This window comes from Tamandua tetradactyla, chromosome 8 (assembly GCF_023851605.1).
Source record: "Tamandua tetradactyla isolate mTamTet1 chromosome 8, mTamTet1.pri, whole genome shotgun sequence".
NCBI lineage: Eukaryota > Metazoa > Chordata > Mammalia > Pilosa > Myrmecophagidae > Tamandua > Tamandua tetradactyla.
The window spans coordinates 47,083,265-47,110,033 of NC_135334.1; the positions used below are offsets into that span (position 1 = coordinate 47,083,265).

At 37.6% G+C, this 26,769-nt stretch overlaps 1 protein-coding gene across 6 annotated transcripts in view; it reads right to left on the bottom strand.

Moving 5' to 3' along the window:
• The window catches only part of CEP57 (centrosomal protein 57), a 91,793-nt gene that overhangs the window by 14,617 nt on the left and 50,407 nt on the right, over positions 1-26,769 (bottom strand). For all 6 annotated transcript variants that reach the window (XR_013156631.1, XM_077113196.1, XM_077113199.1 and 3 more), the window contains 2 exons: positions 6,446-6,625; positions 5,996-6,117 (listed from right to left, as the gene is read on the bottom strand). Coding sequence is in view for 5 of the 6 variants with exons in the window: in XM_077113196.1 (XP_076969311.1) it covers positions 5,996-6,117; positions 6,446-6,625 (302 nt within the window). In the remaining variant the exon portion in view is untranslated. The remainder of the gene's footprint in view (positions 1-5,995; positions 6,118-6,445; positions 6,626-26,769) is intronic.

The window sequence follows — 26,769 nt, forward strand, 5'->3', positions numbered from 1 at the left end:
GGGGGAAAACTTCCCAACCCTTATGAAAGACATAAATATGCAAATCAAAGACCAATGAACCTTCAATACAATAACTCCAAATAGGCCTAGACCATGACACATACTAATCAGTCTGTCAGATGTAGAAGAGAAACAGAAAGTCCTGAAAGTGGCAAGAGAAAAGGGATTCACCACATACAAGGGAAATCACATAAGACAGTTCAGACAACTCAACAGGCACCATGGAGTGGAGAAGGCAGTGATATGATATAGATCCTGAAAGAGAAAGACATCTAGGCAAGAATTCTTCAGCCAGCTAAGACTTTCTTCAAATGTGAGAGAAAGAGCAAAATATTCATACACAAAGACTGAGAGAATGTGTCAAACAGAGACCAGCCCTAATAGAAAGATAAAAGGGAGTTCTGTCGACTGAAAAAAGAGACTGGAGAAGGAAGTCTGGAAGAGGGTACAGAATTGAAGACTACCAGTAGGGGTAACTTAAAGATAAAAAGAGAAACAGGGAAAAGAATATATAGATCTGACAAATAAAAACCAAAGGATAAGATGGTAGAAATGCCTTTGCAGCAATAAATCTAAAAGTTAACGAACTAAACTCACCAATTGAAAGATACAGAATGGCAGAATAGATTAAGAAATATGATCCATCTACACGCCGCTTACAAGAGACTCACATTAGACCCAAGGATACAAACAGACTGAAAGTGAAAGGATGGAAAAAGATGTTCCATGCAAGCTGTAACCAAAAGAAAGCAGGAGTAGCTATACTAATGTCAGATAAAATAGACTTTAAATGTAAAGCTGTCATAAGAGACAAAGAAGGATACTACAAACTAATAAAAGGGACAATTCACCAAGAAAAAATAATCATAAATGTTTATGCTCCCAATTAAGGAGCCCCAAAGCACATAAGGCAATCACTGATAAAATCGAAGGGAGCAACAGATGTTTCAACAATAATGGTGGCAGACTTCAATGCACCACTCTCTTCAATAGATAGAACAACCAGACAGAGGAGCAACAAGGAAACAGCGAACTTAAACTATTTCATAAATTTATTAGACCTAACAGACATCTATAGATCATTACACCCCAAAACACCAGGATATACATTCTCTAGTGCTCATGGAACATTCTCCAGGATAGAGCATATGCTAGGGTACACAACAGGTCTTTATAAATTTTGTAAGATTGAATTTTTTTAAGCACTTTATCTGATCACAGCAGAAAGAAGTTGGAAATCAATAACCAGCAAAGAATCAGAACTTTCACAAATACATGGAGATGAAATAACACACTTTTAAACAATTAGTTAGTCAAAAAAAAAATGCTAGAGAAATTGGTAACTATTTGGAAATGAATGAAAATGAGAATACAACCTATCAGAACTTGCGGGATGCGGCAAAGGCAGTGCTGGGCAGGAAATCTATTGCCCTATTAAGGACCCCTAGCTAGGATGACAAAGAAAAAAAGAGGATGCAAATAAACAAAATCAGAAATGAGAGAGGGCTTGTTTTTCGCTATTCAAAAACCCCCTTCCTTCCAAATAAATTTGATAACTTTTCCAAGTCTTCAAAGTAGGTTGCTGGAATTTTGGTTGGTATTGTGCTCAATCTGTAGATCAATTTGGGTAGAACTGGTAACATTTAGCCTTCCTATCCATGAACACTGACTGTTTTTCTACCTATTTAGTTGTCTCAGATTTCTTTTAGTAACATTTTGTAATTTCCTCTGTCCAGGTCCTTTACATCCTTGGTTAAGTTTATTCTCGATACTGGATTCTTTTAGAAGCTACTATGAATCAAAATTTTAAATTGCTTCCTCATTTAGGTCAATGCATGTGTATAGAAACACTACTGATTTTTGTGCATTAATGCTGTATCCTGAACTTTGCTGAATTTATCAGCTCAAGTAGCTTTGTTGTATATTTCTCCGGGTTTTCTAAATATAGGATCTCTTAATAAAGGATCATGTCATCTGCAGGTAATTACAGAGTTTTACTTCTTTGTTTTTGATTCGGATACCTTTTATTTCTTTTGCTTGCCTAACTGCTTTAGCTACAACTTCTACCACAATGTTGAATAACAGAGGGACAGTGGGCATCCTTGTCTTGTTCTTGATCTTTTAGGGGGAAAGATTTCAGTCTCTCACCATTAAGTATGATGTTGGCTTTGTTTTTTTTCATATTAAGGAAGTTTCCCTCAATTCCTACCTTTGAAGTGTTTTTAATAAAAAGAGGATGCTGAATTGTCAAATGCCTTTTCAGTATCAATTGAGATGATCACGTGCTTTTTCCCTTACGATCTGTTAATGTGTTGTATTACATTAATTCATCTTCTTGTGTTGAACCACCCTTGCATGCCTGGAATAAATCCCACTTGGTCGTGATGTATAATTCTTTTAATGTGCCTTTGGATTCAATCTGTAAGCATTTTGTTAATAATTTCTACATCTATATTCATTATAGAGATTGGTATATAGTTTTCCTTTCTTGTGGTGTCTTTATCAGGTTTTGCATTATAAATCATCTTTAAATCATCAATTTCCAGACTGAGACATATAGATATATATTTCTTGTCATTTATGACATCTTTGCTTTCAAAGTCTATTTTGTCCAATATTAATATAGCTACCCCAGCTTTCTTTTGCTTTGACTTGCATGGAATATTTTTTTCCATCCCTTCACTTTCAATCTACTTGTATCTTTGGGTCTAAGATAAGTCTCCTGCAACAGTATATAGAAGGAACATATTTTATAATGCATTCTGCCAACGTGTGTCCTTTTTTTTTGTCACACCACCCAATCTGTATCTTTTAATTGGAGAGCTTAAACTATTAATATTCAAAGTTACTACTATAAAGGCAGTTCTTGAGTCAATCATTTTACCCTTTGGTTTTTGGGGTTTTTTTTTTTTTGTCAGATCCATTTTCTCTTTTTATTCTTTAAGATACCTTTGGTAATTCTCTTCAATTCTGTACCCTCCTCCAGATCTCTCTCACCTATCTATTTTTTCAGCCAACAGAACTCCCTTTAGTATTTCCTGCAGGGCTGGTCTCTTGTAAAAAATTCTCTCAGCATTGATTTATCTGTGAAAATTTTAAACTCTCCCTCACTGTTGAAGGCAAATTTACAGGATAAATAACTCTTGGCTGGCAATTTTTCTCTTTCAGAATCTTAAACATATACCACTGTGCCTTCTTGCTTCCACGTTGCCAGATTAGTAGCCAGCACTTAGTCTTATGTGGCTTCCTCCCTTGTATGTGGTGAACTGCTTTTCTCTTTCTGCTTTCAGGACCCTCTCCTTCTCTTCAGCATTTATTTCAGTCAGTATGTGTCTTGGTTTGGGACTGTTTGGATTTATTCTATCTGGAGCTCTTTGAGCTTCTTTGATTTGCATACATTTCTTTCATAAGAATTGGAAAGTTTTCCTAATTATCTCAACTAATTTTCCTAGTTCTTTATAACTCTATTCTCCTTTTGGGATACCAATGATTCCTATATTTGTGCATTTCATATTATCAATCATTTCCCTAAGATCCAATTTATTTTTTTCCATCTTTTCCACTACTTGTTTTTGTGCACCCAAATTCAGTTGTTCTGTCTAGTTCACTTATTCTCTCTTCTGCCTCTTCAGATCTGTTGTGTTTCTACAGTATATTTTTAATTTGATTTACAGCACCTTTCATTCCCATAAGATCTATTTTCTATTTATTCTTTCAAATTCTTCTTTATCCTCTTCTAGTGTCTTCCTGATATCCTTTATCTCTTTAGCCATCTCATTTAAGTTATTTAAGAAATTTGTTTAAACAAATTTGATTATTTGTTCCATATTTTGTGTCTCCTCTGGCTTTTTATTTTGATCATTTGGCTTGGCCATATCTTCTTGCTCTTTCATGTTTGAGATTTTTTATGCTGGTTCCTTCACATTTGATTATCTTGGCAAGGTTATTGTGAGAGTTGATATCCCTTGCTTGTCTAAGATTCTACAGTTGCTTGAGTTTGCATCAAAGGTCTCCTTTGGCACCTGGATCACCAGTAATTTCCAGTTAAACCAGAGCCAGAGCTTCATGCAGTAGTTGCAACCCTTTTCAGAAGTCTGTTAGAGGCTGGACAGAAAAATGGCTAGCCAGACTGCACTTTTCCCATCGTTCCAGTAGATGGTGGTCTTGTGCCACTCCTTCTCTACAACCCCACCTCTCCCAGACTGCTGCAGTCCACTGGGCAGGGACCTGACCAGGCAACAATCCAATCAAGGCCTGTGTGAGTGCCAGAAACTGTAGCATCCAGGGTGAGGGTAGACACTGTATACCTCGGCCAAGACCCCGCTTGTGGGCACAGTTGGTCTGGTGATCCCCAGACTTCTCTGTTGAAAGACCTTATGCTGCCAAACTAAGAGGGTCAACTTCCCCAGGCAACAGTCAGCCCAGGAGTGCTTTGCTTTTCTCTGACCAGCAAGACCCAGGCTGTTATGTTCCCATATGCCTGAGAAACTCCAACTGGGAAACTGGTGTGAGCGCATTCATTGGTAACCACCCTTGAGGCCCACCACTGTGTACCAGATCAGGCAGCTGAGAACACACCCCTATTTTGGCTGCCAGCTAGAGGAGTTATCCTGCTCAGTCCCTCAACCTAGAGTTCCTGCGCGGGAACCTGAAAACCAGCAGACCCATTTTATCCACACAAAGTGACCTTGCTGTGGTTATCCTTTTAATGCAGCTCCATTGCCCCTGCCTTTCTGCTTATGTATGTGGTGAGTGCTTTGTGTTTCTGTGGAGAAAGGATCGAGACATCAGGACCCAGAGTTTCTCTTGTGCTGGCCAATCATCAGAGCAGCACTGTTCGTTATCACCCTCTCCTCCTGAGGGTAGGGCTTCCTAGTCTTCCATGAAACTAGTTACCTGCAGAAGCCTGCCTCAGGGATGGGGGCTAGGCACTAGGCACCACAGCAAGGTCACTTTGTGTGGATAAAATGAGTCTGCTGGTTTTCAGGTTCCCGCGCAGGAACTCTAGGCTGAGGGACTGAGAAGGATAACTCCTCTAGCTGGCAGCCAAAATAGGGGTATGTTCTAAGCTGCCTGATCTGGTACACAGTGGTGGGCCTCAAGGGTAGTTATCAATGAATGCACTCACCCCAATTTCCCAGGTGGAATTTCTTGGCTTTTTCATCAGGTCTTCTCTACATAATGCAGAGGTCCTTCTCTGGTCACCTGAATCCCAGAACTGCTGTTCTGGTCATTTTCTGCCTTCTCTCCAGTTGTTCCATGGTGGAAGCGTGAGGTCTGCCTATCCTATTGCACCATCTTCCCAGAAGTCTGTCTTCCCATTTGCATCTGACTCTGAGGGCAACCCCTCTTCTAGGCCAAGAAACTTCATGCCTGGGACTGGCCTGGCCAACTTGCTGACAATTAAGGCCCAGTGAAACTCAGACAAGTTGGAACTGTGGCTTTCTTGTTGGTAAAGCAAACTAAAATGACTCTATAAAAGATCACAAAACTAACTGTGAAGCTGAGCCTTGAATTCAGATCTCTTTTCAAATCCTAGCAATTTCTATCTTGTGTCTCTAATACAAAACAATTTTCTATAATAAGAAATACAAAGGATTGGCTCAACTAAAAAAATAAGTAAGCCCAATAGTCTTTTTCAAATTAATCAAACCATAAGACAACATAACTTGATTTCAAGTAATTTGAGTCCTGGGTTGTTACACTGTACAAAAGCAGAAACTATCAAAGCTGTATGCAGAGGACATAGCACAGTGTGTGAGGGTCGACCCAAAAGGAAACTCTGCTGATAGATTTGCTAGGAAAAAAAAAACAATAAATTATGTTTTCTCAAAGTTTACACTAGTAGTTTTCAAAAATGAAATGATGCTAATATCAATGATTACTTCTGTTGCTTAGCATAAAAGGAGAAATGATATAGCAGTTCTCACTGAGAAAAACGTCTTCATTTTCTCCATAACTAACTGTTCTTAAATATAAATCTGAGGAACCATACCTGTTTCTCTAATACAGATGTCCTCTCCATTTCTGCATGCTTTATCATATTTCTCATGTACACCAACTGTTTTTCTAAAAGATTACACTTATTTTCTGCAGCTAACAACTGAGATGTCAGTTCTAAAAAATGCAAAAAATAAGCAGAAATTAGCTCACCCATACAATAGTTTTAATAAGCTGTTTGAAGAGAAACTGAACCTACTTTCCAGTAGCCCAAGAAATCCTTCCAGATTACCTAAATCATTCTTCTTTTGTAAGCTAATCAAATCTGCCTTGAATTCAGTAGGTAAATGTCATCAGTATATCATCAGTACTTGCTTCTCAAAAATGCACCTGAGTGCAAAGCAATTTTAAAGTGCTCCTAAGAAATCACTAATTTCAAATTTCTTTAAAAATATTTTACAGTATATTTTGATACATAGTTCATTTCCTTCATAATGAAACCTACCTTGATTGTGCTTTGATTCTTCATTCTTTGAATTTTCCCTTTCTTGTATTTGTTCATCCAATACTTTCTTATATTCACTTGTTTCTCTAGACAAGGTTTTCACACTTTCTTCTGCCTGTATCCTTTCAAGTTCCAAACGTCGAATTTTCTCTTGAAGATTCTTCAGAGCAGAAAATATGGCTGCCAAATAAAGACATGGATACTATAACAGTACATATGGAGAAATATAACTCAAAAAGAATAACAAATTTAAATTAAAAAATGTATTTGATGGGTTCAGTGGAATATCACTCTTTAGGTAATAAAATATTAATCATTATCTTATAATGATTTTTTTCAAATCTACTTAGAGATTATTTTTTTGACTCTCTGAAAAGTGCTAGATACTCAAGTAAAAAACTCTAATTACTAAGCTAAAAACATTTCAAATATTTTATAAAATGGTAAAAAGTATCTAGCTAATTATATAAAATTCACATAACTATCCCAAAGTACTTTATTATTTTGCTTAACATTTTTCTGTTTTATCAAAATATTCAAGTACTAAAAGGACTTTTTTATTTCCATTTTTCATTACCTACACAAAAAACTAAGCACTCTCTAAACTCCCCCAAAAAACTTTGCTTCTGATTATAAAATTAATACATATTCACTGTAGGAAATGTAGAAAGCACAGAAAATATAATGAAGAGAACAGCTGATAATCCCTCTACTCAGAGATAATGATGGTTTTTTTGGTTGTTTCCTTCGATCTTTTTCTGTATGTATAAATTAAATTGGCAGCAAAATTTACCAAATTCTGTTTTTAACTTTTGCTTTATTAAACTGTAAATATTCCCTCATGAAATCAGATAGTTTTCTTTGTTTGTTTGTTTTTTTAACATGGGTGGGCACTGGGATCAAACCCGAGTCTCCAGCATGGCAGTTGAGAATTCTGCCACTAAGCCACCATCAAACTGCTTAAATCAGTTTTAAAAGATGTTGTCCTTATAAGCCAGAATTGGTTCAACTTAAAACTCAAAAGCAGTTGGTAGCCATGCTTTCTGCTATGTAGAAAAGCCCTTCTGTAGCATCAGAACATGTAGCCAGAAGTGGCAAAAAAAAAAAAAAAAAAGAATGGCAAAAAGCACTGGCAGTGTTTGAGTGCCTGGTACCTGATGTTCTTAAAACCCACCTCTACACTTGCCCTTTCTGTTCTTTGTTTGTGTAGCATTTTATAAACCAAAAACATTCCCTCTTTGCCAAAACTAGATTAGATTGACAGTTTTTATCACTAATAACTAAGAAATTTTAATTACGCACCTTCTCCAAGCCTTTTTTCTTTTTAAATCTAGTCCTTTAAAAGATGGAACGTGTATTTATTCTATAGTCACTAAACTCTATTTTAAACATATATACAAACACACACATATACACATGCACAGAAACACACATACCTGAATTTATTTACTATGTCAAAAATGAAATTTTATGAGGGAATGTGATAAGTTGAATTATATAACCCAATTTAGACATGTTCTTAATTTTATCCACAATCTTGTGAATGAGAATCTATTATAAATATTATCTCATGAAGACATTCAGTTGAATAAGAGATTCAGTTGAATAAGAGATTCAACTGAATGAGGGTAGGTCTTAATTCAGATTAGTGGAGTCCTTATAAAAAGAAAGCCACAGAGGGCTAGGGGCTGAAGTCAAGAGATGAGACAGATCTCGCCATGTAACAGAAAGCCAAAGAACTCCAAGAACTGCCAGCAAGCCAGAACGCTATCAACCCCGGGAGGAAGCAAGACTTCTAGTCTCTGAAACTGTGAGACAATTAATTCCTATTGCTTAAGTCAACCCATTACGTGATATTTGACACAGCAGCCTGAAAAATTAAAGAAAGGCAGTTTACAAAGATACATGGCAAAATTTTATTTCATCCCCTATTTTCTACTTCTAGTTTTGCTTTGGGATTTTGTTTTTAAAACAAACAAAACTTACAACAAACAGAATGCATATGTAAAAATGAGACTGTAGCTGTCTTCTATTAAGTAAGAAAAGATTTGCAAAATATAAAGCAATACAACCCTTTTAGAATGTTTAAAATTGGAAAATGGTTACTTTTCATTAAAATATTTATGTAAACATGTAATGGTTTTATTAGGAACCTCTGGAACAAAAAGCCTCAGAACCAGTGCTTTAGAGGAACACAGAGACAGTAAATTCTCAATACCAAAAATAAAGCTTGTTACTTGACCACTTCTTCTTCCACTGGTCACAATAATGTGGGGCTTTCCAACTGCTGAGGCAGGCCAAGAACACCTGGGACTCTCACCCGTTTATCTCAGTGGGTGGTAAACGTATTGCCATTTCATTTTCCACACACAAAAAGTTGGAGAGCACCAGCCTAGTAGTAGACTGTTCCGACAGCCTTATAGCTACTTGCTTCAGAAATCTACAGCCATTCTCCACATTACTGCCATTTGAAAGGTGTTGAACAAATAACCTCAGCAATGGGTTACACTGAAACTCTTTGAAATGACATTGGTTACCATTTTTGTTTTTTTAAAAGGCTCTATAGATAGTACACCTTTTTAAAAAACAATAATAATGTCAAGTTTCTTACTGATTTCTTTTTCAGCTAACATTCAAAATAAATGAGAATGCAAACTACAAGAAATACAATTTAACTATCTCTTCCCTCAAGATTAGTCCAATTATATTTTCAGGGTGACTGTCAGATGGCTAAAGTGAAAATGAATTAAAAATTGAACCACTCATTCTTAAATATTTAAGGGTCCAATGTCTCGAGAAAATAGTGGGGGGGGGGGAATGTTGAAATAAAAAGACTGTAGTCAACACCTGATTTTCTATTAAGAGCCTTGTAATAACAGCGAACATGTTAAAGCAATCTCTAAGAAGTATCTTTATCTGCAAATTCTGAATATATGTACTTTCATGTAATTTTTTGTGAGGATTAAATGAAAAGCATTTGCGTTTTCTAGGATGCTGTTTCATTAATATTTTAGTTGTGTTTACTTGCTAATAGTATAGAACTAATATTTACTAACGGTGGATCAGATAAAAGTCGTGTTTCATTTTAGCCACATAGGTTAAATAGGTGTCTGTTAAGTTAGTAATGGAACTTTTCTGTTTCAACTAGGAAATATATTACAAATATATTAAAAACTAACCCTAGAATAAAACTATGTTTTGTACACTGTAGACTGTACAATAAAACAGATAATAATATCCAATTATATATTATTATAGACACATCAAAGTAAATCCTAGCCCATAACAGGAGCTCTCAAAAAGTGTGCTGAAATATATTGTAACTGTGGTACTAGAGTCATTTAAGAACTGCAATATTTGAAACTAAATTTATTTACTAGCCACCTCCTATTGATAAAATATTGTGTTTCATGATAGTGACAAAGAAAATAACTTAACAATTAACAAAAAAATTAATGGAGTTACACATCAGATAGAAAAGCCTTGACAACTTAAAGAAGTAATTTGTTAGTAACAAAACTGCATAATATTTAAATAATTTAACATAGATTAAAAAATAAATAATTGAAGACAACAGCGGAACAGAGCTCTGTGAGCTTCATGAAGCAATAACTCATGAAGCAAAAAATACAGCCTTCTGGTACAGCTAGATGACAGTGTAAGAAACTCCATGGTGCCATTATACCACAGAATCATTGAACACTTAAAAGGTTCCAGTAGGCCCCGCAGCAGCCGACCTGCCCGCCCTCCTCTCCCCTCTTTGTCCGCCGGCCCGCCGCGCGGCGCCCACGCCCCGCAGCAGCCGACCCGCCCGTCCTCCTCTCCCCTCTTCCCCCTCCTGCTCCGGTGGCTCTCCAACCACCACGGTGTCCTCTTCCATCTTCACCGGCTCTTCCGCCACCAGCCTCGACAGCCTTGCCACCCTCACCTTTCCTCCTCCAGAACAGCTACTGGGGGAGTGGAGACAATACAGAGCAGCTCCCGGAGCCACGACGGAGATCAAAGGGACGGCGTACCCCATCCTGGAACGACTGACTATCTGGGAGAAAGAGCTCCGGTGAGATCACCGAGGGGCGCAGGTTTTCCTGGGCGGGACGGCAAGCGGCCAGAGTCCCTCCCTTCCTCCTTCCCAGGCCAGCTGGCAGAATTGGGCAGGCGGTCCCCTTGGGCCGCGGCGGCTGGGGCCCCCACCACGCGAGGCCCCCTGCACCAACTGAGAGAGTTGGGTCGAAAATCCCCAGACTGCGGAGAACGGTGACCAGGGGGTCCCTTTCAAACACGTGATTCCCCGGTCCGGCTGGGAACAGTGCACTCTCCCGGGCTGCACAGATGGCGCCCTTCCACCACGCTTGGCGCCCCGAGTCGACTAGGAAATTCGGTTGGGCGCTCTCCCGTGCTGCGGCGGCCGGCGATCCTCCCCGTGTTCGGACCCCCGGGCCAGCTGGCACTCTTCCAAGACGCTTTGGCTGCCAAACCTCCCCTACAGCGAGAGTTTTCCAGAGTTAAAGTACCCACAGCAACTTTTACTGGTGGAGCCTGTAGACAAACATGTGCCACGAGCGCCACCTACTGGGCAGGATAAGAAAATCAGAACCCAGAGATTTCACAGAAAAATTTTTCAAATTGTGGGGTCCAACACCCAGGGAAATCTGACTAAATGCCCAGACGCCAGCAGAAGATAAAGGATCACGCTCAGAAAATTGAAAATATGGCCCAGTCAAAGGAACAAACCAATAGTTCAAATGAGATACAGGAGCTGAAACAACTAACGCTGAATATACGAACAGAAATGGAAAACCTCTTCAAAAACGAAATCGATAAATTGAGGGAGGACATGAAGAAGACATGGGCTGAACATAAAGAAGAAATAGAAAAACTGAAAAAAACAAATCACAGAGCTTATGGAAGTGAAGAATAAAGTAGAAAAGATGGAAAAAACAATGGATACCTACAATGATAGATTTAAAGAGACAGAAGATAGAATTAGTGATTTGGAGGATGGAACATCTGAATTCCAAAAACAAACAGAAACTATCCAGAAAAGAATGGAAAAATTCGAACAGGGTATCAGGGAACTCAAGGACAATATGAACCGCACAAATATACGTGTTGTGGGTGTCCCAGAAGGAGAAGAGAAGGGAAAAGGAGGAGAAAAACTAATGGAAGAAATTATCACTGAAAATTTCCCAACTCTTATGAAAGACCTAAAATGACAGATCCAAGAAGTGCAGCGCACCCCAAAGAGATTAGACCCAAATAGGTGTTCCCCAAGACACTTATTAGTTACAATGTAAGAGGTCAAAGAGAAAGAGAGGATTTTGAGAGCAGCAAGAGAAAAACAATCCATCACATACAAGGGAAACCCAATTAGACTATGTGTAGATTTCTCAGCAGAAACCACGGAAGCTAGAAGACAGAGGGATGATATATTTAAGTTACTAAAAGAGAAAAACTGGCAACCAAGACTCCTATATCCAGCAAAATTGTCCCTCAAAAATGAGGGAGAAATTAAAACATTTTCAGACAAAAAGTCACTGAGAGAATTTGTGATCAAGAGACCAGCTCTGCAAGAAATACTAAAGGGAGCACTAGAGTCAGATACAAAAAGACAGAAGAGAGAGACATGGAAAAGAGTGTAAAAAGAAGGAAAGTCAGATATGATATATATAATACAAAAGGCAAAATGGTAGAGGAAAATATTATCCAAACACTAATAACACTAAATGTTAATGGACTGAATTCCCCAATCAAAAGACACAGACTGGCAGAATGGATTAAAAAACAGGATCCTTCTATATGCTGTCTACAGGAAACACATCTTAGACCCAAAGATAAACATAGGTTGAAAGTAAAAGGTTGGTAAAAGATATTTCATGCAAATAACAACCAGAAAAGAGCAGGAGTGGCTATACTAATATCCAACAAATTAGACTTCAAATGCAAAGCAGTTAGAAGAGACAAAGAAGGACACTATATACTAATAAAAGGAACAATTAAACAAGAAGACATAACAATCATAAATATTTACGCACCGAACCAGAATGCCCCAAAATACGTGAGGAATACACTGTAAACACTGAAAAGGGAAATAGACACATCTACCATAATAGTTGGAGACTTCAATTCACCACTCACATCAATGGACAGAACATCTAGACAGAGGATCAATAAAGAAATAGAGAATCTGAATATTACTATAAATGAGCTAGACTTAACAGACATTTATAGGACATTACATCCCACAACAGCAGGATACACCTTTTTTTCAAGTGCTCATGGATCATTCTCGAAGATAGACCATATGCTGGGTCACAAAGCAAGTCTTAACAAATTTAAAAAGATTGAAATCATACACAACACTTTCTCAGATCATAAAGGAATGAAGTTGGAAATCAATAATAGGCGGAGTGCCAGAAAATTCACAAATACGTGGAGGCTCAACAACACACTCCTAAACAATGAGTGGGTCAAAGAAGAAATTGCTAGAGAAATTAGCAAATACCTCGAGGCGAATGAAAATGAAAACACAACATATCAAAACTTATGGGACGCAGCAAAGGCAGTGCTAAGAGGGAAATTTATTGCCCTAAATGCCTATATCATAAAAGAAGAAAAGGCAAAAATTCAGGAATTAACTGTCCACTTGGAAGAACTGTAGAAAGAACAGCAAACTAATCCCAAAGCAAGCAAAAGGAAAGAAATAACAAAGATTAGAGCAGAAATAAATGAAATTGAAAACATGAAAACAATAGAGAAAATCAATAAGACCAGAAGTTGGTTCTATGAGAAAATCAATAAGATTGATGGGCCCTTAGCAAGATTGACAAAAAGAAGAAGAGAGAGGATGCAAATAAATAAGATCAGAAATGGAAGAGGAGACATAACTACTGACCTCACAGAAATAAAGGAGGTAATAACAGGATACTATGAACAACTTTACGCTAATAAATACAACAGTTTAGATGAAATGGACGGGTTCCTGGAAAGACATGAACAATCAACTTTGACTCAAGAAGAAATAGACGACCTCAACAAACCAATCACAAGTAAAGAGATTGAATTAGTCATTCAAAAGCTCCCTAAAAAGAAAAGTCCAGGACCAGACGGCTTCACATGTGAATTCTATCAAACATTCCAGAAAGAATTAGTACCAACTCTCCTCAAACTCTTCGAAATAATCGAAGTGGAGAGAAAACTACCTAATTCATTCTATGAAGCCAACATCACCCTCATACCAAAACCAGGCAAAGATATTACAAAAAAAGAAAACTACAGACCAATCTCTCTAATGAATATAGATGCAAAAATCCTCAATAAAATTCTAGCAAATCGTATCCAACAACACATTAAAAGAATTATACATCATGACCAAGTAGGATTCATCCCAGGTATGCAAGGATGGTTCAACATAAGAAAATCAATTAATGTCATACACCACATCAACAAATCAAAGCAGAAAAAACACATGATCATCTCAATTGATGCAGAGAAGACATCTGACAAGATTCAACATCCTTTCATGTTGAAAACACTTCAAAAGATAGGAATACAAGGGAACTTCCTTAACATGATAGAGGGAATATATGAAAAACCCACAGCTAATATCATCCTCAATGGGGAAAAATGGAAAACTTTCCCCCTAAGATCAGGAACAAGACAAGGATGCCCACTATCACCACTATTATTCAACATTGTGTTGGAGGTTCTAGCCAGAGCAATTAGACAAGAAAAAGAAATACAAGGCATCAAAATTGGAAAGGAAGAAGTAAAACTATCACTGTTTGCAGACGATATGATACTATACTTCGAAAACCCGGAAAAATCCACAACAAAACTACTAGAGCTAATAAATGAGTACAGCAAAGTAGCAGGTTACAAGATCAACATTCAAAAATCTGTAGCTTTTCTATACACTAGTAATGAACAAGCTGAGGGGGAAATCAAGAAACGAATCCCATTTACAATCGCAACTAAAAGAATAAAATACCTAGGAATAAATTTAACCAAAGAGACAAAAAACCTATATAAAGAAAACTACAAAAAACTGCTAAAAGAAATAACAGAAGACCTAAATAGATGGAAGGGCATACCATGTTCATGGATTGGAAGTGTAAATATAGTTAAGATGTCAATCCTACCTAAATTGATTTACAGATTCAATGCAATACCAATCAAAATCCCAACAACTTATTTTTCGGAAATAGAAAAACCAATAAGCAAATTTATCTGGAAAGGCAGGGTGTCCCGAATTGCTAAAAGTATCTTGAGGAAAAAAAACGAAGCTGGAGGTCTCACGCTGCCAGACTTTAAGGCATAGTATGAAGCCACAGTGGTCAAAACAGCATGGTATTGGCATAAAGATAGATATATTGACCAATGGAATCGAATAGAGTGTTCAGATATAGACCCTCTCATCTATGGACATTTGATCTTTGATAAGGCAGTCAAGCCAACTCACCTGGGACAGAACAGTCTCTTCAATAAATGGTGCCTAGAGAACTGGATATCCATATGTAAAAGAATGAAAGAAGACCTGCATCTCACACCTTATACAAAAGTTAACTCAAAATGGATCAAAGATCTAAACATTAGGTCTAAGACCATAAAACAGTTAGAGGAAAATGTAGGGAGATATCTTATGAATGTTACAACTGGAGGTGGTTTTATGGACCTTAAACCTAAAGCAACAGCACTGAAGTAGGAAATAAATAAATGGGAACTCCTCAAAATTAAACACTTTTGTGCATCAAAGAACTTCATCAAGAAAGTAGAAAGACAGCCTACACAATGGGAGATAATATTTGGAAATGACATATCAGATAAAGGTCTAGTATCCAGAATATATAAAGAGATTGTTCAACTCAACAACAAAAAGACAGCCAACCCAATTACAAAATGGGAAAAAGACTTGAACAGACACCTACCAGAAGAGGAAATACAGATGGCCAAGAGGCACATGAAGAGATGCTCAATGTCCCTGGCCATTAGAGAAATGCAAATCAAAACCACAATGAGATATCATCTCACACCCACCAGAATGGCCATTATCAACAAAACAGAAAATGACAAGTGCTGGAGAGGATGCGGAGAAAGAGGCACACTTATCCACTGTTGGTGGGAATGTCAAAGGGTGCAACCACCCTTTGGAAGGGTGTTTGGCAGTTCCTCAAAAAGCTGAATATAGAATTGCCATACGACCCAGCAATACCATTGCTAGGTATCTACTCAAAGGACTTAAGGGCAAAAACACAAACGGACATTTGCACACCAATGTTTATAGCAGCGTTATTTACAATTGCAAAGAGATGGAAACAGCCAAAATCTCCATCAACAGAAGAATGGCTACATAAACTGTGGTATATACATACGATGGAATATTATGCAGCTTTAAGACAAGATAAACTTATGAAGCATGTAATAACATGGATGGACCTAGAGAATATTATGCTGAGTGAGTCCTGCCAAAAACTAAAGGACAAATACTGTATGGTCCCACTGATGTGAACGGACATTCGAGAATAAACTTGAAATATGTCATTGGTAACAGAGTCCAGCAGGAGGTAGAAACAGGGTAAGACGTTGGGCAATTGGAGTGGAAGGGATACAGACTGTGCAACAGGACTAGATACAAAAACTCAAAAATGGACAGCACAATAATACCTAATTGTAAAGTAATCATGTTAAAACACTGAATGAAGCTGCATCTGAGCTATAAGGTTTTTTTTTTACTATTATTACTTTTATTTCTTTTCTCTATATTAACATTTTATATCTTTTTCTGTTGTGTTGCTTGTTCCTCTAAACCGATGCAAATGTACTAAGAAACGATGATCATGCATCTATGTGACGATGTTAAGAATTACTGAGTGCATATGTAGAACGGTATGATTTCTAAATGTTGTGTTAATTTCTTTCTTTTCTTTCCGTTAATAAAAAAATTAAAAAAAAATAAAAAGGTTCCAGTAGCTGTGCGAGTGTCAAATCAAGAACAGAGGCAGGGCGGGCCATGGTGGCTCAGCAGGCAAGAATGCTTGCCTGCCATGCCAAAGGACCCAGGTTCAATTCCTGGTGCCTGCTCATGTAAAAAAAAAGAACAGAGGCAAAGCTCATGGAACCCTTGCTGGCACTTCCTCCAATTCCTCAGCAGTTTGGAGTAGCCAGCATGCCCATTGTGATTCCTGGCCTTATTCCAGAAGAGCAATGTCTATGCACATAATGGAGTACCTGTATATATCAGTGCCAATCCATCAGGTGGCCTAAACAAATGAAGTACGAATTATATATATATATATGTGGAACTATTAAACTTTCCTATCTGGGAAAGCCCAGTACCCTCAACCATTGGGAATTTCCAAGAAAATAGACCAAGGTCTTCATTTTAAGGCTTCCCCTTATGAAACTTACTTCTGTAGAGGAGAAGCTAAGACTACCCAAAACGAGGTCAAAGAGTTGCTTCCAGGAAGCTTCTTTGTTGCTCAGATGTGGCCTCTCTCTCTCTCTAAGCCCAATTCAGCAAGGAAAATTATTGCTCTCCCCACTACATGGGACGTGACATTCAGGGGTAAAAGTCTCCCTGGCGGAGTGGGGCATGGTTCCCAGGAATGAGTGTGGCCCTAGCATCATGGGATTAACAATGCCTTCCAGGCCAAAAGGGTAAAAAGAGGTGTAACAAAATAAGGCATCAGGGGCTAAGAGAGATCAAATGGAGTCAAGACACTATTCTGGACGCTACTCTTATACAAGCTTCAGTTAGATAGTTCTAATTGCCATGGTTTGCTAAACTCCAACCAATATCACTTCTGTTGACTCTTACAAACACATAGCGCTTGAACTGAGACCCTATAAAAGTTTTATGCACTGTTTGCTTTCCTAGAACCTATGATTTCCAGAGGGTTCCTAGGTCAGATAAATTCTGAAACCCAGAGGGACCAGTCTCTCCAAGATTATCAACTAATTACATTCTCTTAACTGTTAGTGTCAACACCCCTCCTCTATATGAAAACATCAGAACAGGCATTGCCTAAAGATTCCTATAGATTAGGAGAAGGATCAAAGGAGGAGTTAGAGAAAGCAGGATTTAACAAATCAGTATGACTGCTAAATCACTATATTAATAGTCCTTTTAGCCTCCAGTGCTTTGGAGCAGCTAGAAGGAAAAATTTGAGCTGACAGAATGTTAACCCACGACAAACTCTGGGATCTGTATTGTAACTACTTGTTGTAGTGTATTTTGAAAACTACTGCTTTTTTCTTTCTTGCCTTTGTATAGTATATCTGTTATATTCTACAATAAAAAAAATATTAAAAGGAAAAAAAAAGTTAACCAGGAAAACCTTCTCCACTGGTCATCTGGGAATTTGTACTGCTGGCACAAGCAGCTGGCTAACAGCTAAAACAGTTAAGCAACAATTAAGTCAGAGCCACCTGGTGCAAAGGATTACTGGGCTTTATGTCATACAATACAGCACCAAGGAAGGAGGGGAAAAAATTACTTCTCTGGAGTAGAGGGGTCGTTCAAATTCCTATAAATTGAGGAAACCTATGGCCACATCAAGTTTAAACCCAGGATGAAACATATGCTCAGAAAAGACAGAGGACCCTGCCTGTCACATTCCCTTCAGTCTGATCTTGATGGGGGCTAAACTTTGCAAGAGAGCACCAGCCAATGCAGAGCCAATTTGCAAGAAATGCAAAGGTGGTTTGTATTTTGGTTTCTTTGGTTGTTAGCTCCGAACACTCAAGGAAATCTTAGTCAAAAACAAGGTGGATACAAACCTAAGGATCTGAAAGCTCAAGAACTAAATCCTAGAATTAACACTTTAAATTATTTAAATGTACAATGTGCCAAAAAAAAAGAGCAAGACAAACAAAAGAAACAGGAAATGATGCCCATCCAAAGGAACAAGATAAAAATTTAAAAATCATCCACAAAGATGACCACAAAAAGACTTAAAAAATAATATGCTCAAGGAGAGAAGAGAAAACAGAGAAAGAATTAAAGGCTATCAGGAAAACAATGAATGAATACTATTAGAATTTCAATAAAGAGACAGAAAAATTTAAAAGTATCCAAACAGAAATACAGCAGTTGAAGACCACAATAACTGACATGAAAAATTTCATAGAAGGTTTCAACATCAGATTGGAGCTTGCAAAAGAAAGGATCAGTGAATATGAAGACTAGACAACTGAAATGATTCAGATAAAGGAGCAAAGAAAGAATAAGAAAAGCAAACAGAGCATAAGTAATTCGTGGGAACCCAACAAACATAATCTATATATTATGGAAAACCCACAAAGAGAAGAGAGAAAGGGGCAGAAGGAAAATCAAAGAAATCATGCCAAAAAACTTCCCCCAATTTAAAGAAAAACATGACTATACATTTTAAGAATCCCAACAAGCCCCCAAAAGAAAAAAATCAATGGGAATGATCCCAGACACATCATAGTCAAACCGCCAAATACCAATGACAATGAGAGGGTCCTTAAAGCTAAGAGAAAACATGGTGGGATGTATAAGCAAACCCCCGTTAAGTCTGGTGTCAATTTCTCATAAGAAGCCATGCAGGCAGGACGACAGTAGGACAAAATAAAGCACTGAAAGAAAATTACCAACGAAGTCATTTACATCCAGCGAGACTGTCTTTAAAATACGAGAGCAAACTAGATTTATGAACCATAAGGAATGTAAGTCGAACGAAATTTCAGGAGCAAAAAGACAAATATTATCATGCCTTAATCATATGGATTAACTAGAATATAAAAACTCGAACTGAAATCAAGAACATGGATTATTAGGTTGGGGCCTATTGTTAAGAATCCTAGATTATAAGCTCTTATAGTAGTCATATACATTTAGGAGTTATAACTGTTATTTCTAAATTCTGAGATAGTGAGCTGTTTGTTTATAATCTGGTCATTCCCAGAAACTTGGGGTATTTACGTGACACATGAGACTCAGAGTTAGAGCTCTGAAGCTATGAAAGCCAATACTACCCCACACAGGAACGGTTGAAAAAGGGATCAGACTTCAAATAGAGATATGAATGAGGTTGATGTGGGTAGGACTAAGGTAAATCACAATACAGGGCAAAGGATGATATGGTACATACTTTAAAACTTCAACTTCTGCATGAGACCAAAGGAAGGGATGTTAATTTGGTACAAAATTTATATTTTGGGTAATGTATTTCCTAATTTAAGTCGCATAGTCAGTTTAGTTGAATACCATAAGTACACCAAATCTTGAATAGCGTGTGAGATCTTGTTACTTTGTCCAGGTTAGTGTGATGCCTCAATACATCCCAGAGTAATTTGGGCAGTGAATAATAAAAAAGTATTTGCAACGTCCCCTTGGGGGACTGGGGAGAAAGAAGAAAGTATTCAACTTCCCCATTTAGGGAATTTCTGATATTCTCACAAGCAGTAGAGACAGCCAAGATAACAGTCCAAGCCCTTGATCTTGGGATTTGCCCCTTTGAAAATTATTTCTACTAAGGATAGGTTAGGCCTACTTAAAATTAGGCCTAAGAGTCACCCCCCAGAGAACTACTTTTGTTGCTCAGACGTGGTCTGTCTCTCTAAGTCAACTCAGCAGGTGAATTCACTGCCCTCCCCTCTACGTGGGACATGACTCCCAGGACAAATGAGGACCTGGCATCAACAGACTGAGAAAGCCTTCTTGACCAAAAGGGGGAAGAGAGAAATGAGACAAAATAAAGTTTCAATGGCTGAGATATTCGAACAGTCGAGAGATTATCCTGGAGGTTATTCTTACACATTATACAGATATTCCTTTTCAGTTTATGGTATATTGGAGTGGGTGGAGGGAAGTACCTGAAACTGCTGAGCTGTATTCCAGTAGCCTTGATTCTTGAAGACAATTGTATAAAGATATAACTTTAACAACATACCTGTGGGATTGTGAAAACCTTGTGTTCTGTTGTTCCTTTTATCCAGGTTATGGACAGATGAGCAAAAACATATGGATAAGAATAATTAAATAATAAGAGGGACCAGGGGTAAAACAAATTGGGTAGATGGAAATACTAGTGGTCAATGAGAGAGAGGGATAAGGGGTATGGCATATATGAGTTTTTTTCTTTTTCCTTTTTATTTCATTTTCTGTAGTGATGCAAATGTTCTAAAAAATGATCATGGTGATGAATATACAACTATGTGATGATAATGTGAGCCACTAATTGTACACCATGTATGTAATGTATGTGTGTGAAGATTTATCAATTAAAAAATACACACACACATATGTATGAGGGCAAGATCGAGGCATTCCCAGATAACAAAAGCTGAGGGACCCCTTCATCATAAGCCTACCCTCCAAGCAATGCAAAAGGGTGTTCTGTAGACTGAAAAAAAAAAAAAAAAAAAGGGAACTAGAAAATAGATCAGAGTGGCCTAAGGAAATACAGACCTCCAATAAGGGTAATCATTTGGTTAATCATAAATTCTAGTACTACTGTACTATATTTTTTGATATATAACTCCACCTTTAACTTCTTTTTTTAAATGCAAATGCATAAAAGGTATTGATATACCTATGGTTTTGCACACAACGTATAAAGTTATGATCTGTAACATATACAAGAGAAAAGGTGTGGGAACAGAAAGTATGAACAGAGCACGTAGATGCTACTGAAGTTAAGGTGGTATCAAATCAAACATGATTTTAATAGATCTAAATTTTAACTTAAGCCCCATGGTAACCACAAAGAAAATATGAAAAATATACACTGAAAGTAATGAAAATGGACACAAAATGGTATTAAGACAAAAAAAAATGAAAGTAGGCATTAATGGAAGAACTGAGGGACCTCTAAAGATCATGTAACATAAAGCAGAAGTTGTGACTTATTAGTAGTTACCTTAAGTGTAAATAGATTAAACTCTTCAGTTAAAAGGCAGTGATTGATGGGCAGAATGGATAAAAAAAGCACACCTCAAGAAAGCACAAGAGATTCACCTTAAATTCGAGACAAAAGTAAGGTGAAACTAAAAGGAAGGGGAAACATTCCATGCAAAGTGTAACCAAAAGAAAGATACGGTAGCTATACTAATAGCAGATAAACTGGATTTTAAGTCAAAAATTGCTATGAGGGAAAAAGGTCACCATATACTGATAAAGAGCTTAATTCAACAGAAAGGCATAGCAATTATAACTATATATACAACTAATGGCAGAGTCCCAAAATACAGAAGTAAATATTGACAGATTTGAAGGCAGAAATAGATGGTTTTACATTTATAATAGGAGTCTAAGAGACCTCTGGGATACCATCAAGTGTTAAGGGAGTCACATTAGAAGAAAAATAAAGAGAAGAGCAGAAGGAATATTCAAAGAAACAACAATAGAAAACTTCCCAAACATAGCAAAAGACATGAACATGTACTAAGCAGTCCAGAAAACACTAAACAGGATAAACTTGAAAAAAGATACAGCCTATCCCCCATAATCAAACTACTGAATACAAAGGACAAGGAGAGACCTCTGAAAGCTGCAAAGGGAAGGGAGCTACTTTGTTATGTACAAGGGAGTCTCAATTAGATTGGTGCTTATTTCTCATCAGAAACAATGGAGACAAGAAAGCAGTGGCTTGAAAAAAAGTGCTGAGAGAAAACAACTGCCAGCCATGAGTTCTATATCTGGCAAGATTTTCTTTCAAAAACGAAGTAAAAGGACCTTCGGGCCAAGATGGCGGCTTTGCAATGTGCACATTTTAGTTCGTCCTCCAGAACAACTACTAAATAACAAGAAACAGTACAGAACAGCTCCTGGGGCCACATCAGTGACCGGACACACAGCGTACCCCAGTCTAGACCAACTGAACCGGCTGTGAATCCCCCTAGAACTGTGAGTTCCCCAAGCTGCGATGGCCGGTGCCCCTCCCCCACAGGCTGCTTCCCGGAAAGGAAAGAGACTTGATTCAGCAGCAGGGGCTGAGCCCAACCAAACGCCAACTGTGGAATTAATTAACAAGTTCTGACTACTAAAAATAGACCCCAAGCTCAGGTGAACCTGATCAAAGCAGAGGGCGCTCATTTTTGCCCCAGTGCCAAGGGGACAGGGCTGACGGAAAGAGAAAAAGAAAAAAAAAAAACAGAGGTTTTTGTGGCTGTGTTTCTACAGAGGCTCGCAAGCCTTTGGATACAGTGGCAGGGCCTCCCAGGCTGCAACTGCCCCAGGCATAGGCAGAAACAAGCTTGTTTAAGGGCTAGTCTGGAGCCTGTGCCTTCCCAGGAGAGGGGTGAGGCCCAACTCAGGTGGAATCCCTCCCTCAAGGAATTCAGACCCCAGGGCTTGGTAATTTGAAGCCATTAAAACCAGCCTACAACCTCTCCTCTGTCTCCACCATGCCCCCAGCAGGGAGAGGCTACCAAAGTTAAAGGTACCACATCATCTTATGCTGGTGGGACCCACAGTAGACAAGTGCCATATACTGGACAGGGTAAGAAAAACAGAGTCCAGAGACTTCACAGGAAAGTCTTGTAACCTGCTGGGTCTCACCTTCAGGGAAAATCGACACAGGTGACTCTTTCCTCCTGATAGGAGGCCAGTTTGGTCTGGGAAAATCCAGCTGGCGTCTGTAATATCTAAGTAGACCCTCCTAAAGGGGGGAGAGGGGGGAAGGCACCATACAAGCAGGGCAAGAAACAAGAAAACAAGAACTGAAAAAGTCTCCTCTGTTAAACAAAACCTAAGCTAGAGGTACTGAAAAAGCTGAACTGAATGTCAAAGAACAGACAGACAACAAATTCATCCAGGAAGAAAACCCTAGGTAAAAGATATGAAAGGAATCTCCAGAATGAACTAATTAAGGTAATTAAATGCCTAGATGCCAGCAAAAAATAACAAATTACACTAGGAAAATTGAAGATATGGCCCACTCAAAGGAACAAACCAACAATTCAAGTAAATAATTCAAACAAATACAGGAGCTGAAATAATTAATTCAGAATATATGAACAGACATGGAAAACCTCATCAAAAACCAAATCAATGAATTGAGGGAGGATATAAAGAAGGCAAGGAATGAACAAAAAGAAGAAATTGAAAGTCTGAAAAAGCAAATCACAGCACACTTATCCACTGTTGGTGGGAATGTCAAAGGGTGCAACCACTGTGGAAGGCAGTTTGGCGGTTCCTCAAAAAGCTGAATATAGAATTGCCATACGACCCAGCAATACCATTGCTGGGAATCTACTCAAAGGACTTAAGGGCAAAGACACAAACGGACATTTGCACACCAATGTTTATAGCAGCGTTATTTACAATTGCAAAGAGATGGAAACAACCAAAATCTCCATCAACAGAAGAGTGGCTAAACAAACTGTGGTATATACATACGATGGAATATTATGCAGCTTTAAGACAGGATAAACTTATGAAGCATGTAATAACATGGATGGACCTAGAGAACATTATGCTGAGTGAGTCTAGCCAAAAACTAAAGGACAAATACTGTATGGTCCCACTGATGTGAACGGACATTCAAGAATAAATTTGGAATATGTCATTGGTAACAGAGTCCAGCAGGAGGTAGAAACAGGGTAAGACGTTGGGCAATTGGAGCGGAAGGGATACAGACTGTGCAACAGGACTAGATACAAAAACTCAAAAATAGACAGCACAATAATACCTAATTGTAAAGTAATCATGTTAAAACACTGAATGAAGCTGCATCTGAGCTATAGGTTTTTGTTTTGTTTTGTTTTGTTTTGTTTTTACTATTATTACTTTTATTTTCTCTATATTAACATTCTATATCTTTTTCAGTTGTGTTGCTAGTTCTTCTAAACCGATGCAAATGTACTAAGAAACGATGATCATGCATCTATGTGATGATGTTAAGAATTACTGATTGCATATGTAGAATGGTATGATTTCTAAATGTTGGGTTAATTTCATTTTTTCCGTTAATTAAAAAAAAAAAAAAGAGAGAAGGGGTAATTGGAGCTGAAGGGATACAGACTGTGCAACAGGACTGGATATAAAAACTCAGAAATGGACAGCACAATACTACCTAATTGTAATGCAATTATGTTAAAACATTGAATGAAGCTGCATGTGAGGTATAGGTTTTTTTTTCTCTCTATTATCGTTTTAATTCTTAGTCTGTTGTCTTTTTCTTTCTTTTTCTAAATTGATGCAAATGTACTAAGAAATGATGAATATGCAACTATATGATGATATTAAGAATTACTGATTGTACATGTAGAATGGAATGATTTCTAAATGTTTTGTTAATGTTTTTTAATTAATAAAAAAAGAAGAAAAATTCAAAAAAATAAAAAAAAAAATAAAACACCTCATTACCTAAAAAAAAAAAAAGCAAATCACAGAACTTATGGGAATGAAATGCATGGTAGGAGAGATGAAAAAAACAATGGAAAACTACAATGGTAGATTTCAAGACACAGAACATAGGAATAGTGAACTGGAGGACAGAACATCTGAAATCCAGCAAGAAAAAGAAAATATAGGGAAAATAATGGAAAACTATGAGCAGGGACTCAGGGAATTGAATGACAATATGAAGAACACGAATATACGTGTTGTGGCATCCCATAAGGAGAAGAGAAGGAAAAAGGAGGAGAAAAACTAATGGAGGAAATCATCACTGAAAATTTCCCAACTCTTATGAAAGACTTAAAATTACAGATCCAAGAAGTAAAGCATACCTCAAAGAGAATAGACCCGAATAGACGTACTCCAAGACATTTACTGATCAGAATGTCAGAGGTCAAAGAGAAAGAGAGAATCTTGAAAGCAGCAAATGAAAAGCAATTCATCACATACAAGGGAAGCCCAATAAGACTATGTGTAGATTCCTCAGCAGAAACCATGTAGGCAAGAAGATAGTGGGATGATATATTTAAATTATTAAAAAAGAAAAACTGCCAACCAAGAATTCTATGTCCAGAAAAATTTTCCTTCAAAAATGAAGAAGAAATTAAAACATTTTCAGACAAAAAATCACTGAGAGAGTTTGTGACCAAGAGACCACCTCTGAAAGAAATACTAAAGGGAGCACTAGAGACAGATACAAAAAGACAGAAGAGAGAGGTGTGGAGAAGAATATAGAAAGGAAGACCACGAGTAAAGGTAAAAAGAAGGAAAATTAGACGTGACATATAAATTCCAAAAGCTAAAATGGTAGAAGAAAGTACTACCCATGCAGTAATAACACCAAATGTTAATGGATTAAACTCCCCAATCAAAAGACATAGACTGGCAGAATGGATTAAAAAACAGGACCCATCTATCTGCTGTCTCTACTCAAAGGACAAGAGGCCAAGGACACAAATGGACATTTGCACACCAATGTTTATATAGCAGCATTATTTACAATTAGCAAGAGATGGACACAGCCAAAATGTGGCATATACATATGATGGAATATTATGCAGCTGTAAGAGAGAATAAAGTTATGAAGTACATAACAACATGGATGGACCTTAAGGACATTATGCTGAGTGAGATTAACCAAAAACAAAAGGACAAATACTATATGGTCTCACTGATATGAACTAACATTAGTGAATAAACTTGCAATATTTCGTTGGTAACAGAGACCATCAGGAGATAGAAATAGGTAGGATATTGGGTAATTGGAGCTGAAGGGATACAGATTGTACAACAGGACTGAATATAAAAACTCAGAAATGGACAGCACAATACTACCTAACTGTAATACAATTATGTTAAAACACTGAATGAAGCTGAATGTGAGAATGACAGAAAGAGGAGGGCTAGGGGCATAAATGAAATCACGAAAAAAGACGATAAATGTTGAGATAGCATAATCTAGGAACGCTTAGAGTGTATAACGATAGTGACTAAATGTACAAATTTAAAAACTGTTTTTGAGTGAGGAAGAACAAAGGAATGTCATTATTGCAGGGTGCTGAAAATAGATGGCAATTAATATTTTAAAATTTCAACTTATGTGTGAGACTAAAGCAAAAAACGTTTATTTGGTACGAAACTTATATTTTGACTAGTGAATTTCTAATATAACTTAGGTAGACAGCTTGATTGAACACCATAAGGATTTGGAACCTTGGGTAAGACATGAGATTTTGTTGGTTTGTCCAGAGCGATGCCTCAATGAATCCCAGAGTGATTTGAACAGTGAATAAAAAAGTATTTGCAAAGTCCCCTTCAGGGAATGGTGAGAACGGGGGCAAATTCAACCTCCCCAAGTTGAATCCTTGATATTCTCACAAGCAGTGTGGACAACCAAAGCTATAGGCTGAGATCCCAGTCTTGGGGTTTGTTCATATGAAACTTAACCCCACAAAGGATA